Source organism: Cylas formicarius, unplaced genomic scaffold (genome assembly GCF_029955315.1).
Source record: "Cylas formicarius isolate icCylForm1 unplaced genomic scaffold, icCylForm1.1 PGA_scaffold_9__14_contigs__length_23061073, whole genome shotgun sequence".
NCBI classification, from domain to species: domain Eukaryota; kingdom Metazoa; phylum Arthropoda; class Insecta; order Coleoptera; family Brentidae; genus Cylas; species Cylas formicarius.
Genome location: NW_026844365.1, coordinates 180,793 through 197,612, shown reverse-complemented (window position 1 = coordinate 197,612; position 16,820 = coordinate 180,793). Strand labels below are relative to the sequence as shown.

Sequence of the window (16,820 nt, the reverse complement as noted above, 5' to 3'; positions counted from 1 at the left end):
ACTGTTTCTAAATTTTATTTCCGTTAGCTACAATAAATATCGCTCATCTACTGGAGGCGCAAACGAAACCTAGTGTCCCAGCCCATCTATTCCGATGCCCCCATATCCGAATCCATATCCACCGTACGCACCCAAGCCGTCATCGATTCCAATGCCTTTTCCTGAAAAAGACACAAACCAAAAACAATTAATAATTATAATAATCAAGTTGTTTAGCAGCAATTTCTTCAACAACCTTTGAGATGGCCTGATCGGTCTAAAATCAGGATCGATACCACCAAAAGCTCCAAAAGAAGTAAGAAATTTCCTGTGTTCGTTTAAAGCAATATATGACTTGAAACGTTATATCGTAAAGTTTTATTAATTTTATTGAAGGTTGAAGGTTTTTCATTAGCAAATTGCCGGATATTGACGATTTTTCAAAAATTCGATTTAGGTTGACTAATTTTACATTGCAATAATGTAAACACATTTTTCATTTTAGGAAACACCATATTAGTCTTTTGGATGGCTACAGAGTGACAAAAAATGGTACGTTTTGAAAGTTACGCTAATTTGGCAAATATTTTCTTCATTCCAATAGTTAAAAAAAAATGGTTTCTTTTCATACTTAAGGTTTTCTCCTTGTGGTGCATTGAAAACCTATATCTAGAAATCGTAAAGTGCATAAATATAATTCTGAAAGTCGTCTGAATTATGTTGTACGAAATTTCTGCTGATTTAAAATTCTTTTAAATGAAAATGGCCCTGCTGAAATATTGCAAAGATGCGAAATAATAATAATATATTACGTACATCATTATTGTTTATATGTATATGTATTACGATCGCTGTTTTACATAAATTTAACTCACTTATAATTAATTTTATCACTATATGTATAAAATTAATACTTTTTTGTACTTTATAAACTAAAATTTATAAGATTGATGATAAATGAAGTAGATATACCTACTACGAAATAATCTGAAATCTTGGGGTATAATGCAAGTAACAAAAAACAATTTAGTTGGAGGGCGTTTAAGGGTTGACTTCCATCCGTCCTAAATGTTTCTGACTGTGAATTTTACCCTGTACACTGGACAGGGTGGGTCAAATGAGCCCGTATTTGGATCGATGTTTAAAAAGAAGCGACATTTTGATATTAATGACGTGGTGCACCAAAACTTCATGAATGATTTAGTCTGTTTTGTAAAAACGTGGTGTATAAATGGAAAAAAAATATTTTGAAACGAAATAAGAAGTTTTGCAACAATTTTTTTTTATTTTAAAATTTTACAATTTTCTTAATAACAATATATTGACAAATATCATGATCTTGACTCTGTTTTAATGTCTTTTATTTGCTTTTAAGATATACAAAGACAGGAACTTTTTATAAACAGATACTCGAAGAGCTTTTTAAATTTGTTTTTTAAGGTTTTATTTAACGTCTTTGTTTAGAAGCCTTTGTTACAATGTGATATATAAAATTGGGTACTGAATTTTAAAATTTTATTTAATCAGAATATTAAGATTGCAAGCTACTTTTTCTTATAACGTCTGCTAGTTTCCATGTCTGTCAGTAACAAGTTTCTATCTTAAAGAAAAATGTAAAATAATAAAATCGTCAGCCAACTATCTCCAAATTTGGTATAGGGATTTATATGATGAATCTAAACAATTTGTTATAATAATATACCCTACATGTAAATAAGTTGTTCGAAAACTGAAATGATGTAACAAACTAGTCTAACCAAGCAGGATTGAAGCCTATTCACTTGCAAAGAGCTGTTTCGCATATCACGAATACGCTGTATTAAAAATATTCAGTGAAAACACATCCACGTACTAGTATCAAACTCAAATAAATATGGGAAATTAGTTAAACACAATAATTATTGAGTTTGTTGTTTGTTCGCATATTAGGCAGACAGAGTCTGTATGTCAAATTTTAAATAAACAAATCATATTATGCTTAAAAAAGTCAATTTGTATGTTTATATCATCAATACGGTATAAAAGCTGGCAGTCAATTGCTCTAAGGCTATTCATAAAAAATTCATTATCAAATGCAAAAAAATCTCTAAATTTTCGAAAAAGGATTTCGGTCTTTCTGCAACAGTAGGAAGTGAGAGAAAAAAAACAAGAACAATTTGTGAATACCAGACAAACGACAATATGTGTAATTTAGTATTTTAAAAGTAGATATAAATGAGTTCTTTTTATATTTGGGTTTTTTTTATATTCTAGAAAGAAGCTAAGAAACTGCTAATTCTAGACACAGACACAGCATATATGTTTCGCTGCAATTATTGAAAAAATTGTAAAAACTGTTCATAGTTACTTACAAATGAAATATGTAGTTCGGATGAGATATTCTTGAGTTCTGTTTCCAGCAAATTTTTTGGCGAAAGCAACATTAATTTAGTTAAACAGAAATTTTACAACAGGTTCACAAAATAGCCAGGGTTTTCAAAAACTTCCACTTTTGGGGTTTGTAAATTCCTAACTTTTTAAAATGGGTTTTATTTTAAACAGGTGGCCCCAAACGGGTTAGAAACATTAATTAATATATTTAAATGTTTCGACCAAAATAGGTGTATGTTTAATTGTTAAGGATTTTTAAATAATTTCAGTTACAAAACTTCTGGATTCCTCCTGCGTCGGTTTTTGCTGAGTCGAAATTGCTGATTGGCGAAACGTCAACAATTTCGACTCAGCAAAAACCCATGCAGGAGGAATCCTGAAGTTTTGTAAAAAAAGGATACAATACGATTACACGGTAGTATCACTCAGTCTCATTTGTGTTACTTTGTAACCAGTATAGTTTGGACTTTTAGACAATCTCTATACTCTATACTATCTCAATCCGTTTCAATCCATAACAAAACCTTATACATTGCTTTGTAATATTTGAAGGCTTCGTCTGCCTTCCACAAACCGCCGAAACCTGAAACTGAAACGCTGAAAATGTGACTTACCGAATCTAACTACGCTAACCGCCGGTGCCGCTACAGCGATGGGCGTGGCCACTTTGGTTAAAATGGGCGTGGCAACTTTGGTATACGTAATTGGCGCCGCAACTTTGGCTACAGCGATCGGAGCTGCTACTTTCGTGACAACCGGGGTGGGGTTGAGGGCCAGCAAATTGCTGTTCTGATACGAAATCGCTCCACTTTTGACCGCTATAGCCGGCGCTGCGATGGCTACTTTGGGAGCTAGAGCTATACCGCCGTAGCCGCCGTAGCCGCCGTCGTAGTCGATGATGCCGGCGCCGGCGTAGCACACCAAGGAGGCTAGTAAAATCTGGAACAGCTTCATCGTTGATTGTTTTTTAAGAGTACAGATTTTTTAAGAGTCGGTTGAATTAGCAAAACATAAATAATTTTCAGTACGTTTTTCGGACTGACGAATTAAATCTTTCAAATTCACTAATTTATAATTCAAAAAATTTTCATTATTGGTCAAGACAAAACTAATTGCGAGGTCCGCAATTTCGTTGCAGCTTTAACGTTTGATGCTCGCTTACTCGCATTATTGGTCCATGTTTTTACGATGAGTTTGTAGGCGGAATATCTATCTTTAATAAGATGGCGCACTAGCTCATAACTTCCGAGATACATATCAATTTTTTGCAACCATTTTCAATAACAAATGTATTGCTACAAATGAACCAATTCCTTGGCTTCCTAGACCATCAGAAATAACCCCACTTGATTTCTACTAGCGGGGTAATTTAATAGACGATGTTTATGGTCAAAACGAAACAAACTATGACTTGCTGTTTTTAACACCTCTTCAATCAGATTTAGGATTTTTATTTTTTTTTATTTTCTTATTTATATTATAATAAAACCTACTTTTATTTCGCAACCACTGGTCTAAAAGAGAAATGTGTTGATGATTTCATTATTTTCAATTTTAGGTTAATATAGCATATGATCTTTTTTGTTCTGGTGTTGAGTTACGAACGTTAGAACAAAAAATACACAGGGTGTTTATGAAAAGTACATTTTCATCATTATTTCCTAAACCCTACATTCAATTGTTTTTCTGTTTTCACCATCGCATTCAGTGCTGCTAGTTTACCATAAATATCTTAAATTCTGTCACATTTTAAAATAAATGTTCGAGTAAAATATTTTCTGAAAACTTCTTAAATGTTGGGTTGGTCATATTTTTGATGTTATATACCTGTACTTAATTTTAATTCTTTACTGAAGGCGGTTACTGAACTAATTTACTAATCTACTTGTTACTTTATTCTCGGCGCCAGTTATTGGACCTGGAACATTTTTTGTGAACTTATTTTTTACGAAACAGAGAAACTTGTACTTTGTTAGTGGTGTCTCACGGTGGTCCAAACTATTGAAATGAACTCATAATACATTTCGCACAATGAACATTTTCCTTATCATAGACTAATTAAATAAGCATTCACAAAACAAGCGATTTAAGTCGTCTTGCTACCATGGAAATGTCAACAATAATTTCGTAACGTTCGTTGTCAGTGTCATTTTGAGAATGTTTTATTTGTACAATTTTCGGTATGAAAAGTGGAGGGGATTTTTGTAAAGAAATTAGCTTTTAACAAAATTCAAAAGGCAGGAAGCCAGTAAAGGTAAGTTTGAAGACTAATTTTATGCCAAGTAAATTAATTAATTTAATCTATATTAATCTTTTTTGTTAAATTGTTATTTTTGGGCCACTCTGTATTTTTTTTATTTACTTAAATATAATTATTTCAAAATGTTTCAACATTTTGCGTAGTGTTATATCAATATATCAAAAATGCGTAATAAACCTTATTTTTTCGGCAAAGTTAACGAAATTCGTTACACCTATTTCTCAAATAATTCTCCAACTGATGTTCCTAATTCATTCCTCATCTCCATTCTGTAGAGCCGTATTTACGTCAGAGTTTCATTAAAGACCATGACTTGTGGGGCATCAATTAAAAGGTAACTAAGAGTACATTACAACAAAATATATTTACAGATGTTATTTGTCAAATTGACATTTTTAATTGATTTTCATAACTTTACAAATTATTGCTTGTGGGGTATATGTTAGAAGGTATTTTTTATTGATTGTAAAAATCTTAGATATTTTCCATTTAGCAGTATTACAATATTCCCAAATTTTGATTGGTACACCGTGACGTGATTATCAAGACTATGCAAATTTGAGCCTCCTCAAAAAAAAAAACAGATTTTATTGAATTTAATTAGCGAGGCCAACTTCTACCCTCTTTAGTAGAACTGGGCAGCTTCTAATTTTTGCAACGTCTAAGAAATAAAAAAACTTTTATCAAAAAATTCCATGCTTAACCATAGAGACGACAAAAAAATTTTACTCTAGATCAAAATTGATATTTCTCTTACTGAGACGTATTGCTGACTAAAGAAATTAGTGTTATCATAAAATCGATTTTCAGTCCTTTTTTAAATCAAACTTCATACGGAAAGTGTTATTTCAAAACGTCGCCAATGTTTTGGTGAATGTTGCGAATAACACAATGGAATCTACTTACAAAGTTGAGCATTTTTTTCGTTGTTTCGCAAACTTATTCCGATCACTGAACCGCGACAGAACCGATTCTTCACTTACGAACGCCGCGTCAGATGCAACGATTTTATACTTATGCAACAACGCACCCCACCGAATATAGTTCAAAAATATCGCCAAAGTAGCACAAGGGCCCCACATTTACTTCCATGCGACGCGGAGGCTACAATACCAGAATTCTGGATTTTTTTGGTTAGACGCGAGATAAGGAGGCAATACAGGACCGTACAAACGTAATTGGTAGGCGACCGTTTTAGCTAAATGTTTAATAGCTTGCTTAACAAACTCTCAAAAAAGTTATAAACCTTAAGTTTAATATCTCAGATGAAAGGCTTGATTGATACCGACATAAAAGAATCCAGTACATCCACGCCAACAACTGCCAGAATGAAATTTGCCACAGAAAATGCTCATTCCTAAGATACTACTTATACACTATTTTTGTACAAGCAAAATCCTGCCGAAATCAAAATAGCTCAGCGAAACAGTGTTCTGCTAAGCTTGGCACCTCCAATCGACCCTTTAATTATTTTAAGTTCAAGGAATGACCAATACTCTATTATATTAATTTCAATATATGTAAATATTAGTCACATATATTACGCTTTTATTACATTTTTCTGTATTTCATCACCGTCTCACCCACCAAAAATCTACATACAATACAGGATATTCGCAAGGAATACTGCAGAGTTTATTTGTGTACATAATACACACCAGACGGTCCAGAATATAGCCCCGAGGAACACTCTCAAGTCGGTTTTTTTCATCTGGATTAATACACCTCTTATGAAAGCATTCTTTAAAAGATAACAATAATATTTCTTTATTAGCATGGGATGCTACATACAAAAACAATTATTTACAAAGTTTTACAAAATGCATGAACAAACAAAACCAACAAACAACACAACTATAACCAGAAATCAACATATAGGCAAAATTAAGATGAAACAGTGATTTATACTTAAAATCTAGACATCATATATTCCCTGAACATAGTTTTAAAGTTATTGAAATTATCACAATTTTTCAAAGTTTGTCGGAGAGGCCCTTATACAGAATAGAATTTGTCAATTGGTTAGAGCAATCTACTAAAATAAAATCATTGCGGTTTCTCGTATAGCAACTATGCACGCTGTTAAAATATTTTACTTTATCACAGATGTATCAGGTAATAGTTTATTTCTTAACTTATACATCAAAATATTTGCGTCATAAATAATTCCCATCATGACATTAACAACATTTGACATTGGGTTTGCAGGAGTGTATCTGTTACACCTTAACATCGATCATATTTTGAATAACTTGAAACTCTCTTATAGTTCGGTAAGTTATGCAGTTATGTTTATTTTTTAAGCTCTTTGTTACTGTTAACACTTCCTGTAGACATGTTGAGTCGATGTACATGGCGGCGACTGTTATATTTTTCACTAGCATCCATGTAACTGAATCATTTGTTTCAAATTATTACAGTAGTTTTTTAAATTAAATCGCCAAATTAATATCCTATTTTTCTTAAAATTGAGATCCCTGATGTCCCAAGATATTTCAACTTTTATTTACATACCACTTTATTTACAAATATTTTGAGAAACATGTTTGAAACGCGATTTATGTTATTGTGTCGCACCAGCGGGATAAATATATTGAAAATTTTATTTCTACGCAACTGTGGCGTTTTATCTAGGTCTCCGAAAACTATTTTTTATTATTCCCATTTGTAAAATACCTAATTACACACCGATCTAGCGTGCGGGAAGCGTAACTTACCATGCCAATTTGGTTTCGCACGAATTCGAGCCACTTCGGACATTTCCGGGATTTTATCGGATATTTCTCACGGCATGCCTGCAGTGCCTAGAAAGGATTGAAGATAAGGTGAGAGCTAAGTTGGTAAAAAATATTACAAGTAATAACGGTAACATAATTTTTTTTCGAAAACTTCTCCAGTAAGTATAACAACCCTTTTAGTATTGTATGTGTGAGATTTTTTTGTTTATTGTTATTTAACGCTTTACGACTGGCACTTTTTCCAGATCCTTTAAAAGATACTATAATAAATGAAGTAGAGTGCAGTCACTTAATGATATTGTCTCTTTCCATCTGTTTGGATCTGTCAAAAGCTTTTGACAGTGTAAATAATAAAACAAGACATGGCAATGCCACACATATTGCTTCCGATTCCGGGTGATCTGTTGTATATTATGAACACAAATTAACTCTGTAGTATAACTAATAAATACGCCATTATTGTATGCAAATTTTTTCGCGGATGACGCTGATAAAACATAGGCGAAGGTAATAAATAATAATGATACCTTGACTGGAAGTCCCATATCTAAAGAGTGGTAGTGGTAAATTGCTAATAAGATGTTGGGCACGAATATAGACAGTAAATAGAAGAGGCCCAAGGATCGAACCTTGTCGAACACCACACGTAAGTGGCTCCTGAGGCAGAAATAACAATAATAATAATAATAATAAATTTACATTTGAAGTTAGGATAATAAAAAAAATAAGATACCATAATAACACTTAATTAAGATTGAGTTGCGGAACTCATCGGCTACCTTAAGTGTTATTTATTTTACAACTAACCCAGGGAGAAGGGAGGAGAAACCAAAATAATGGATTGCTTTAATTGAATTTGCTTTTAGCCACAGCTTTTAACTTATTCAATGAGTGAGGAACAATTATCCTTTAACCAACTAGACAATCACATTAGATGTTTTTTTTTAATGCAGGGACGTCCTCTATCCAGAGAGATATATTCTTTCAGTTGTAGTTTTATTTTGTGTAAAAGTGAACTGGTTGTTAGAAATAAGCTTTTTATGTGAAGGGTATTTTCTGAAATATTTTACTTACATTTGATAGAATACTGATGGGACGAAAATTAACCGCCACATTAGATCACCTGCCTTGCCTTGACCAACAATAGCTATAGGTAAGTGTTGGAGACACTTACCTATAGAAATTATCATATTTTATTATATACGATAGCCGTTGGCTTATTTCTTTGTCAATCTCTTTTAGAATATAGACTTCATTACCATCTTCTCCAGGGATAGTTTTATTTTTCAGCTAGCTAATATTTTTTTAAATCTCACCAATATTCGTTTCTCAATGCTTTGTTTCGGATTTGCCCTGTAGTAGAGAAATAGAGAAATATGTTATGGATCAGAGAATTGACAGATGACATAGTATCCTTAAACTGAACATATTGAAGTCTGAGATAATTGCTTGAAAGGCTCTCTCTCAGAAAGAAGAGAATTCGAAGACAGCTCAAAAGGGCCATATTAATATTTAGTTCATCTTCTCATGAGTCTAACCTATCTGAGCCAATTGTAATTACTCAGTCCAACCCTGCAAAACACGAAACTTGCTAGAAATGAGATTTATCATTCTTGCATCGTAATTTAAGTTAAAAGTAAAATCAACGTTTAGTACCGAGCGAATCTAGTTTTATAATCCGACCGAACAACAATTCTACTTGACCGACATTGTGAAAATACGCCTGCATATAAAAGTTTTTTTTTTGCTGATACTCGAGTAGTTGTCACTTTTATGGTCTATCAATATACGAAGAATGAAAATAAATAAATCGGTCTTGCAATGAATAAATTAGAATAAAGGCTGGTATCAATAGTACAAAATTATAATGAGTAATTGCTATTGAGGTTTGTTTTACATGCAAAATTTGAATTTGATTTCGTGCGTCTTTGCAATTTTTTGCATATTTATGCCTTAATTTTACGTGAAAAAGTATATAGAAAAGATTTTTTCTTATAATTTTCTTAATTTGAACAATTACTGTTATTTATTTCAAACATTTTTATAACTATTCATTTTATTTTATTCGTGTGGTATTTATTATGAGTTTAGACTTTCTAGTAAAGTAAATAAGAAAATGAAACTAGATTCCACGTACTGTGTTGATGTCTTCTTTATATCGAGTTTAAAACAAACCTGTCTAAAAATGTGAAGTTTTGTGTGAAACAACTGGATAATCTTGATGGAGTCCTCTAGAGCCCCACTAAAACCCTCAAATACCAATTTGAATCCAAATGTCAACACTACTTCAAATAATATTGAGAAGAAACAACTTTAACACTTCGTATCTGAAATCATATTTGTTTTTTCAATGCCAAATAAAATTGCCGACACGGAATAGAGGTATTTATAATAGTTGTTAAATATGAAGCTTGTTTTTTACTTGCTCTAATCGTTTGTTAGTTATAAATCAAACATACATATTTTTGGATTGGAATTCATTTCAGCTTTTTGGAAATATATATCAGTATAAAGTTTTATTCATTTTTTACTTTATTTGTAGCAGTAGGTCATGGTAAATTCGCTTACATTCATTACATTTGCATGGCAAACTTAGATTTGCACTAAAAGACGCGATCTGAAAATATTATTCATAGTTTAATACGTTTTTTTCACAAAAAAAAACAAGTCTAGGTATAGGGAATGCTTAATAATATTGCAAAACCATTAATAGGAGTAATTAACATACATGCTGTTGTTTGCCAATTGTTTTTTTCATGAAAAGTAATATTTTCCATTTTGAGACACCCTATATAAACAAGCAATGGTCTTATAGCAATAGCCATGTATAACTTTATTGCATAACAACGTGTACATTACAATTTAAACAATAAATAACTTAAATTTTGGTTAAAGATGCATGCTCGTCTCCGCGTTGCATCTTCAATGGTGATGGTCTAGCTGCACCGCGTGCACTTGGTGGTGATGGACTACCGGAATTTCGATTTTTATTGGATGGAAGGCTTCCAGGTTGCTGTTTTGATAAGACTCGGCGTGGCCATGATGTTCATCGTGTTTGAGCTCGACCAAGCCAGCGCCGGCTGTTACGAAGATCAGACACACGAAAAAGAGCTGTAAAAAACATCAACTAAAACGCCAATTCAAATAGGAATAAGTTTCGCTAATATTTATCACTTAAAATGGTATAATTTCTATATAGAAATGCATTCGCTGCAGCATATAGTGTATAGTGCTTTCACAAGTAAATGTAATAAAAAGCTGTAATCATTTCTGAATTTGTTTTAGCTTGTAAGGAATAACTTAAACTGCTCCACTAACTAAGTATTTTTTTTCTGTCATTCTGTGCTATCCTTTTATTGGACAGCTGCCACTGTCGGTAGAGAAGACTTGCTCATAAATAAATAATAATCAAATATATAGTCGAAATTTTACAAATTGTAACATCTACTTAGAACTACTGAGGACTTTCGTCGATCAAACTCAACACAAATCCGCCAGCTTTCAGCATTTGTATAAACGAAGTATCGAAGTATGGTTCTGGAGCTTCATTGTGGAATCGCGAATCTGATGGTTACAAACAGAAATCCAAGCGAGGTAGACCTGCGGTTAGGCCTTAAATATTTACCACCAGTTAAAGACCGGATTATGTAGTAGAAACGGTATATCGTTTGGAGAACTTTAATTAGATTATTACGGTAAGGAATTTTATGGAAGTCGGCCTACATTCATTATTTTGTTACATGTTGTGCCTTTTTCTTTCGGTATATGCAAAGTTTCGCTATAAGGAGTTTTCACTGTAATTTTTTTTAAATTAATTATCTTTACTTCCGGTATGGGCAATCTTTGACATGCTGTAGGCCAACTTTTCAAGTGCAAATGTAGCGACGTTTAAAAGTAGCATTTACAATTTTTAACGATAGAATTTATTAAAATAACAAAATTATGTGAAAAAAGGAGATTTTAGAAATTTAGATTTTACAAGTGAGAATTTACTGTTTTCTTATGTATAAATAGATTTATAGAATTACTCTAGGTAAACCCAAAACATAGAGTAATCTCAGTAAAAGCAAAAGGTTCTTTGTTAAATTAAAAACAGATTCCGATTATTCAAAGGGGTGGTAATTTTCAGTATCTTTGATATGACCTATAAAAAACGTTCTTGTGTGTTTTGTAAATTTTATTGCGATTGAAAATGATGTACTGCTCATCCTTGAAATCGTCGGGAAGATATAAAATTATCTCCAATAAAGAAAAATCCAAAAGTTCGTTTTATTTATTTCCCAATATCAAAAAATCTGAAGTTTTAGATGTCCAATCAAGCCATTGAATGGCCACTTAAGAGAACTTCAAAATTATGGATTGTTCATCTACTTTAAAATCGTCAGGAAGATATAAAATTAAATCCAAAATTCTTTATTTTTATTTTAAAATCTCAAAAAAATCTGACGTTGTCGATGATATTCAATAAGTCCGTTGAAGAGCCACTTAGGAAAGCTTCAAAATGATATTTTGGTCAACCACCTTGAAACAGTCGGGAGATATAAATCAATCAAAAAATTATGTTATGTTAATTTCGCAATCTCAAAAAGATCTGACGTGTCCCAAAAAAAAAAAGATATTGTTTCAGATATTCAGTAAAGACATTGAGAGCTAGACAATGATGTATTGCTCATCCACTTTGAAATCGTCGGAAAGATATTAAACATTCCCCAATAATGAAAAACTCAAAACTTCGTTTTATTTATTTCGCAATCCCAAAAAAATCTGACGTTGTTTTAGATATTCAATGAAACACTTAGGAGAGCCTGAAAATGATTGGCAATTCAAAGTAAATCTTAAAAAAGAACAGTTCTTGAGTAATACTGACGTTTTATATGAGTCACTTAAGATGAGCCTGAGATAAACCTAGGAAAACAATAAATAAATGTCTCAAACACTAATGAGAAATCCATTTTGAAAAAAGTAGTGTACTAAATTTCATATTTAAAGAAAAACAAAACATTATTTTTTAAAATGGCTTTTAAATGTGTATAGTAGGTGTGATAAGTGAAGTTCTTTTTTATGGCTGAACTCAGTTGTTTAACTAGGATACGTTGTCACATAAATTAAAGTGTGCCAGCCGCAGAGATTCACAGAGCATTATGTTCACTGTTGCTGATAATTTGATGTTCTAAAAATTTAAACTTTTAGCTAATGTGAGACCTAGATTTCTTGTTAATAATTTAGAAAAGAGTAGATACGACCATATCATTGGAAAGCAGCAGCGCAACAACAAGGTGATTTATTTATAAATCCAAACATCAACCAACTTAACTAGATATTTCCATAGGCAGTAATTAAAAGAATATTACCCAATTTCATATACATGTCTTAATAACAAATTTAGGCTTAAGTTGAATAAGTCCGTATCTCCGTTGTTGAGAAAACGCAGTTATTGTACATACGAGTAATAACATCTAATAAGCGGATAGTTAAGATTTAATTAGATCTGATTCTTTTTATAGAAAAAGTTTGCCTCGTGCGTACTCGACGATAAGTGACTTGTACAAGAAGGTTCAATAAGTTTTTTGACAATTTTATAAAGAAAAATTACGTTTGAGCTTCAATTTATAAAACTCTACGTTATTTTTATACAAAACGTAGTATCTATTATATCTAAAATTAAGGTTTCAAAAAGGCAACATACTGATAGATTCCATACAGTGGATTAATATTTCGAGATATATCCGATGATGCTATTATAAATTAAAATGACTGATTTGTGCTTGCTAAAGCCTTTCGTATTACATAATACATCTCAATAAACATCTCGCAACAGGCATAAATTGCAAGTAGGTACTTCGAGAAATGTTGTTCATTACATTATTCATACCAAAATTTTAAGTAGAAGTAGGTACTTCATTTTATTTATATCACCAAGATAAGTCACTTGTACAAGAATCAATGACGTTGACAATTTGATAAACAAAAGTTACGCCTTAGCAATTTCTACCTGATTCAAGCGACGTTAATTTATAAAATTGTAGGTTATTTTCATACGAAAAGTAGTGTCTGCTGTACTGTACTTTACTGTAATTTCGATAGATCGGGTTCCATACAGTGGATGAGTATTTCATGATGAATTCGGAGACGCTACTATACATTACAATGATTGATATGGGTGTTACGTGAAACAAAACCAAGATTTCTCAATATTTTCTGCATGTGCCGAAATCCTTTACTTGAGTAACTCTCTTCAGTTTTATGGTGTCTAATTTTAAGTCAGTATTAATGAGTTCTTTTTTATTTATCGAGAGTTTAAAAATGCCTGTGATTTTTACAGTATATAGTAACCCTATCGAGATCATCCTAGAGTTCTTAAATATCCGAAAAATATTGAAAAATAAGGGTGCCGTTCACAACCGCAAACTGAGTTCTATCGATTGGGCAACTTTGTAACAAACGGAGTAAGTGCTTCTTTACCAGAGAGGAGCGATGCACCCCGGATCTTAAAGGTATTCTGCATAGAATGGTCAATATTATAGATAAGAGAAATTAGTTTTGCAAGTAACGAATGTTTCTTGTGAAATCCATATTGATTCATAAAATAAATAGATAATGGCTTCAAAGACTTGGCAATGGCAAAATGGCATAGGAGCGAGATAGGCCTATAACAAACTACTCCCGTGCATTCGGCAGGCTTCAGGATTGGCACAATTTGTGCAACCATCCAAACTAAACTTTTATGAAAAATTGTATTGGTCGGCAGTGCTAAATTTTTTTGTATCTAAAGGAAGCAGTGTCTTACGGACAAATTCCTCCGAGAAATTATAGTTGTCGACGCTCCTATCTGAGTAATTAGATGAAATATAGGACTGAGTGTCATTCGCCTCAAATACGCTACTAAAGTGGATAGAAAAAAGTTTTGATATATGGGAATCTGACTCAGTTACACCATTGTGCTTATTTTAGAGTATAACGATTTTGTATTCCTTCTGTTATCGATATATGATTTAAGACACTATTAATATAGTCATTAGAGTATAATGTATTTGGTGGATTAAGCAAAAGGACCTGCTATGTGGTACACACGTATTATACCTGATGATTGATCTGCTGATTGTAATAATTTGAGAGAACTTTTGCAGATGCCTTTGAAAACAATAAGCAATAGAGATAGCATCAATTTTTCCGTACTAGTTAAACTATATTTTCTAAAAGCAAATGGCAAATCTAATACTGTCAAAAATTGCAAACATTGTAAAAAAAATTTTCCAAGAAACTTCCACAGGCTGCTGTATGCTTTTTACAAAACTTTTTACTGAAACAGTTTCAGTCAAGCTCTGAAGAAGCCAACAGGATGATTGGCGAAACGTCAGCAATTTCGACTAAGCAACGACGCAGGAGGAATCCAGAAGTTTTGTAAAAAGCATTGTAATAAATTGGAACTACTTACGGCTTTGATCATTTTCAATACTCTTAGTACGATTACCGACCCAAATAGTACTGAACCACTACTGTAACCACGCGGCTTTCGTTTCCTTATTATAACGAGAGCCCCTCTTCAGATAGCTTTACATGTAGCAGTGCGGGAGGCAGATAATATCTGCGTCAAAATAATTGAATCACTCAAGAACGATCGATCAAAAGTACTGCTCCGCCAATGACGATTTTTTGACTGCCTCCGCTAATTAGGACCATTAAAGGCACCAACAGGTAGGCCAAGGGTGATTCCGTGCTGCATTAAAAATTAAAATTTGCCGCGATATGTCCGACAGTTTGATATTAATAATGATTTCAAGTGCACCGAATGGGTGTCAATGGCAATTTGCTTAAAATGCGCCCAACACATTTTTTGCTTTTTTTTTCTTTACATTTTACTTTGTTGGCCTACATGGCTAGCCTTTGTAGTCTTGTTACTATTATTTGTTATTATTTGAGTAGCGTTTTATTTTATTTTTTGTCGATACTCAAACTATTCCTAACTTGTATCACAGTTACATTTTGAGGTTGAGTCGGTTATATATGTGTTTTTTTTTAATATTTTAGGTTTCATTCTGCTGCACAAAAATGAAAAAATTATCAGTTGCTTTTTGGAAATGTCAGCTCTCTAGTAGCCCATCTTGTAGATATCAAACAAATCTTATTAACAGCACAGTTTGATGAATTTTATATGGCAGAGACTGTACTGAGTCACAGAATAAGTAATTTGTCTGTGCAAATACCAGGTTCCACACTAAGACGAAAAGATCGACAGGCGCTTGGTGACAGAAGGTTTATGAGAAGAGGTATGGGAATTTATTATGAGGAGCTCGCTGAGCTCTGACATTATAGATGCCATTTCAAATGACAGCATCGAACAAATTTTGAATAAAATAGAAACGCATTTCCAAATTGTAAGTTGGGTAAGATTTAGGGACCGGGACTTGAACAATTTAATTGCCTCCCTGCTCCTTTTTGCATTTATGTTATAAACATTGTTTTTGTCTGTGTTTCTTTACCTTTGAAGATGCAAATAAATGAATTGTTATTATTATTAACAAAATTTTCCTTATTTTGGTTAATTTTGGTTAGTAAAACGAGTCAACACAAAATTTGACTTTGATTTTAAAGCATAAAACTTCGATATTTTAGGGCGCAATTAGTCGAAAAAAATTGCTTTTGTATTTAGCAGACCGATTGAACGATATCTTTGTTAAGACTTATTTTCAAAATTAATTTCTCTCTATAAACCCCAAATAGAATCTCCTACCATGTTTTCATTTTATTAGCCGTTGTTGAAAACGTTCTCCTTGCTCTTCTGAAGACGCCCCGACGCTGTTTTTAAATGTATCTAGATGGGCATGCAACATACGTACGTTTAATGACATCCTGCAGCTTATAGCCTTAAAATTTTGTAAAATATTCTCAACTTACTTTTCGTAGTTTTCACCTTCGTTATTTGCCAAAAAATCCAAAAAGTACTGCCTTAAAACTGTTCCAAATTTGACCATCCAGCTTTAAGCTCTGCTTCTGATAACTTCCGAAAAAACTTTTTCAAGTACTCGAAAGCTTCTGAAGTTTCATTTCATCCAATTTCTTAACAAATTGTTTCATCAACCTTAATTTAATGTGCGGGGGCGGCATAAACACTTTTTCCGCTTTAACAATAGATTCAAATTTTACATTTTGTTTTCAAACACATAGTCCTGTTCTTATAGCTGAATTATAATGCTCTGCTATCCCATAAGCACAGGTAACACTGTTAGATTACGTTCGAATATTTAAATATTGGCGCGATCTATCGATTTCGGATGCGTCGGGAAATCTTCGGGTCTATTCGCGCGCGTGAGCCGGGACGCCGCAGAGGGTGGCGACGGGCATCAGTTTGATGCCCTGCTCTGGCATGCACCGCTCGACATTGACGCCAAGATCGGAAAAGTCGTCTTTAAAACAATCTCGATTTATTTAAATCTAACATCAGGTGTGGGGTACACGTGTAATCGTTTAACGTA

At 32.7% G+C, this 16,820-nt stretch overlaps 1 protein-coding gene and 1 long non-coding RNA gene across 3 annotated transcripts; both read right to left on the bottom strand.

The window, feature by feature from the left end:
- Nucleotides 1–5,661, bottom strand: LOC132707763 (cuticle protein 65-like). Of its 2 annotated transcripts, none has more exons than XM_060679703.1 (3): nt 5,516–5,661; nt 2,964–3,288; nt 1–161 (listed from the first exon to the last, which is right to left on the bottom strand). In XM_060679703.1, exons 1-3 carry the CDS (start codon nt 5,525–5,527, stop codon nt 70–72), a joined length of 429 nt encoding a protein of 142 aa, XP_060535686.1. In that variant the 5' UTR covers nt 5,528–5,661; the 3' UTR covers nt 1–69. The 2 variants fall into 2 exon arrangements, with proteins under 2 accessions (XP_060535686.1, XP_060535685.1); XM_060679702.1 differs by having other exon boundaries at nt 2,964–3,297; nt 5,516–5,659.
- Nucleotides 5,662–10,154: 4,493 nt separating this feature from the next.
- LOC132707784 (uncharacterized) lies at nt 10,155–14,913 on the bottom strand. Its single transcript, XR_009619777.1, has 2 exons — nt 14,783–14,913; nt 10,155–10,458 (listed from the first exon to the last, which is right to left on the bottom strand). It is a non-coding gene; the product is annotated as an uncharacterized LOC132707784 (long non-coding RNA).
- Between the last annotated feature and the right edge of the window lie 1,907 nt (nt 14,914–16,820).

Excerpts from the sequence above, each read along its gene's own strand:
- LOC132707763 (XM_060679702.1), bottom strand. Across the intron at positions 162-2,963 it reads GGTTAGCGTAGTTAGATTCG|GAAAAGGCATTGGAATCGAT; the intron begins GTAAGTCACATT and ends TGTCTTTTTCAG.